Here is an 826-nt window from a genome sequence, read left to right as displayed (position 1 = left end):
GCTTGTACCCCAGCACCTCCCCGGCCAGGGATCCAGCAGCACTCCAGCCGGCAGAGCGCCCAGGGCAGGTGCCTCTTCTCTGCTGACAGCTGCGCCCCATGCGCTGCCCCCGGTCCGGACCAGTGTTCCCTCTAAGTTGAGTTAGTGTGAGCTAGCTCACAGCTTTTTAGCCTCCGGCTCACACATTTTTGCCTTAGCTCAGGAAGGAGGGCCCCAGAGCACACCAATTTATGCAGGAGCCAAATCGCTGGCTCACAACTTTAATGCCAGGAGCTCGCAAAGTAGAATTTTTGCTCGCAGGACTCCACAGCTTAGAGGGAACATTGGCCTCTGCAGCCTGCCTCAAGGGATGGGGGGGGGGGGAGGTGACAGCAGATTCGTCGGGCCTCTCACGCCAGAGAGACCGACCGACCACCGGGCTTTCTCCTCCTGCTCCGAGGGAGCCACAGCGGCTAAGCGGAGCCTCCCGGCCGGGGATCGAACGCTGCGGACACACGACGTCCGGATGGACAGAAGCCTGGTGGCCGGACTGGACGGGCCACTGGTGGACCCAGCCCGGGCCAAAGCGGCGGCCCCTTTCGGAGCCCGAGCCCCGGCACCGCCTTCGTCTGGAAAGCGTGCAAAATCACGCCAGAGTGGCCAGACCCCCGCCTCTCTCTCCCAAGCGCCCCTGCCTCCGCTCCCCCCACCCCAGTGAGGCGCTGTCAATCTTCGACGGGGGGGGGCTCTCCTCGCCCTCCTCGCGGCGCTGCCTCTGCCTCCGGGGACTCCAGACCTGCCCCCTCCCCGCCCGGAGCCCTGAGCCGTCGGGGGGGGGGGGGGGGGG

General features: G+C 66.6%; 1 protein-coding gene across 1 annotated transcript in view; it reads left to right on the top strand.

Annotated features, from left to right (window-relative positions):
- The first annotated feature begins 505 nt into the window (after positions 1 to 505).
- The window catches only part of PROCA1 (protein interacting with cyclin A1), a 7,938-nt gene continuing 7,617 nt past the window's right edge, over positions 506 to 826 (top strand). Inside the window, exon 1 of the mRNA XM_015421856.1 lies at positions 506 to 693. Coding sequence (XP_015277342.1) covers positions 506 to 693 — 188 coding nt within the window. The remainder of the gene's footprint in view (positions 694 to 826) is intronic.

The sequence above is a fragment of the Gekko japonicus genome, unplaced genomic scaffold (assembly GCF_001447785.1).
Source record: "Gekko japonicus isolate JY-2015 unplaced genomic scaffold, Gekko_japonicus_V1.1 scaffold21, whole genome shotgun sequence".
Taxonomy (NCBI): domain Eukaryota; kingdom Metazoa; phylum Chordata; class Lepidosauria; order Squamata; family Gekkonidae; genus Gekko; species Gekko japonicus.
Note: the sequence above shows the minus strand (reverse complement) of the source record. Positions and strands in the feature narration are given on the sequence as shown.